This window comes from Aplysia californica, unplaced genomic scaffold, assembly GCF_000002075.1.
Source record: "Aplysia californica isolate F4 #8 unplaced genomic scaffold, AplCal3.0 scaffold00731, whole genome shotgun sequence".
In the NCBI taxonomy this organism is placed as follows: domain Eukaryota; kingdom Metazoa; phylum Mollusca; class Gastropoda; order Aplysiida; family Aplysiidae; genus Aplysia; species Aplysia californica.
In genome coordinates, this window is record NW_004798001.1 from 125786 (window position 1) to 127638 (window position 1853).

Below are 1853 nucleotides of genomic sequence, written 5' to 3' on the forward strand. Positions count from 1 at the left end.
CCTCCCTCCCCACACACACCAACAACCAACCCCCACCCTCCCCCTTCACCACACACACACACACACACACACACACACACACACACACACACACACACACACACATCCTCCCTACCCTCCACACCCCACTCCATACCCTCGGAATCTGTTTCATTTTCCCCGTCAACGTAAACAATTGTATCACAAGGAGAAGTAAGTAAAAGCTTTTATAATTCTCTCACTTTTAACAAATTTATTGAATTCTACATAAACGTAAAACAATGATATCAATGGGTGGAAATTAGACCAGATCTTTTTTCATAGAAACTCTGAGGTTGTCAAGTATTAACAAATGGCGAAACATTTGTCACCGACAGTTATAATTGATCTCTGGTGATAGGACTAGATGGACGCAAACTGGATAATCCATAGATCTAGCACAGAGGTGATAGGTGTGTACATAAGTTGGGAGGTGGATGAGAGACTACCTTCGGAGAGTATCTGTTCGCCGTTGGGACGGAGAGAAGGTTACACAGGGTGTCGCCGTACAGAGAGCGGGTGACTGCCCCCTCACATCGAAAACACATGTACTTGTAGTATCAACATTTGCTCCTTCTTTCTTATCCAGCATCTATCGTCCTTATCCTTCCTCCTTGTTTTTGTGTGTTTGTTACTCCTTGTAATGTAAAAGCAAGAAACGCCAAGGCAAGGTCAGCCTTCAACTAATTATCAGATGTCTGGAAAGCAGGCAACGTCTCACTGCGCACCAAGATCCGACTCTTTAATTCCTCTGTCAAGTCTGAGCCCCTCTACGGCTGCGAAACTTGGAAGACAACAAAGACAGTGATGAATAAATTCAAGACTTTCAACAACATATGAGGAGTGCCCTAAGAATTAAGTGGCAGGATAGAATAAGAAATAAACAGCTGTGGGAAAGGACAGGACAAATGGATATAGAAGTAGAAATAGGAATAAGAAAGTGGCGATGGATGGGACACACCTTCAGAAAGCCCAGCAGAAACATCACGAGACAGTCGCTGCAGTGGAACCCACCGGGAGCACGAGGCAGTGGTAGGCCAGGGGAAACATGGAGGAGATGTGTGGAAATGGACATGATTGATTGATTGAGTGGGTGTTTTACTTCACAAAAGAGAGATGAAGCTCACTTGGAACGAGCTGGGAAAGATGTCCCAGGACAGAGATAAATATAATAAGGAGCTTGAATGTCCTATACCGTACCAGGGGCGGAAGGCATTGATGATGATGATGACTCCCTTGTAACACGTCTGATCTTCGACACTTATATCACCTTGTTTATTGTGTTGCAAGTGCCGTAAAACTCTTACTAAAAGCAAAGTTAAGTAACACATTGTTCTAGTAACCGTGGCTAGTGACTTACGCTGGTTTATTGTAGTCATTTCCGTTCTTGCTTGTAACACGTCTAATCTTCGACATTTATATATCACCTTATTTATTGTGTTGCAAGTGCCGTAAAACTCTTACTAAAACCAAAGTAAAGTAACAACTTTTACTATTATATCATAGTAACCGTGGCTAGCGACTTACGCTGGTTTGCTGTAGTCATTTCCGTTTCTGCTGACCTGTCTCTTCAGGTATTTGTGGACCTCCCTGTCCATCAAGATACGCGCCCGGTTCCGGCGCGCAGATATGCCGAGAAGTCCAATGACCCCCACACCGTAAACAAGGACCACGGCGATGGTGAACTTTAGGGCGCCGGCAGAATCTTGTGCTGGGGGAGTAGGTGTGATTTTTGTTATTGTTGAAGCCAGAAGACTGAAGGCATAACTTCTCTCTTTCTCTCTCTTTCTTTCTCATTCTCTCTCTCTCTCTTTCTTTCTCCCCCCTCTCTGTCT

The 1853-nt window shown here is 44.3% G+C and overlaps 1 protein-coding gene across 1 annotated transcript in view; it reads right to left on the bottom strand.

Moving 5' to 3' along the window:
* Positions 1 to 1751, bottom strand: part of LOC101863776 — a 5268-nt gene extending 3517 nt beyond the window's left edge. Inside the window, exon 1 of the mRNA XM_005108895.3 lies at positions 1546 to 1751. Within this exon, the coding sequence (XP_005108952.2) occupies positions 1546 to 1616 (71 nt within the window). The 5' untranslated portion in view covers positions 1617 to 1751. The remainder of the gene's footprint in view (positions 1 to 1545) is intronic.
* Positions 1752 to 1853: the final 102 nt, after the last annotated feature.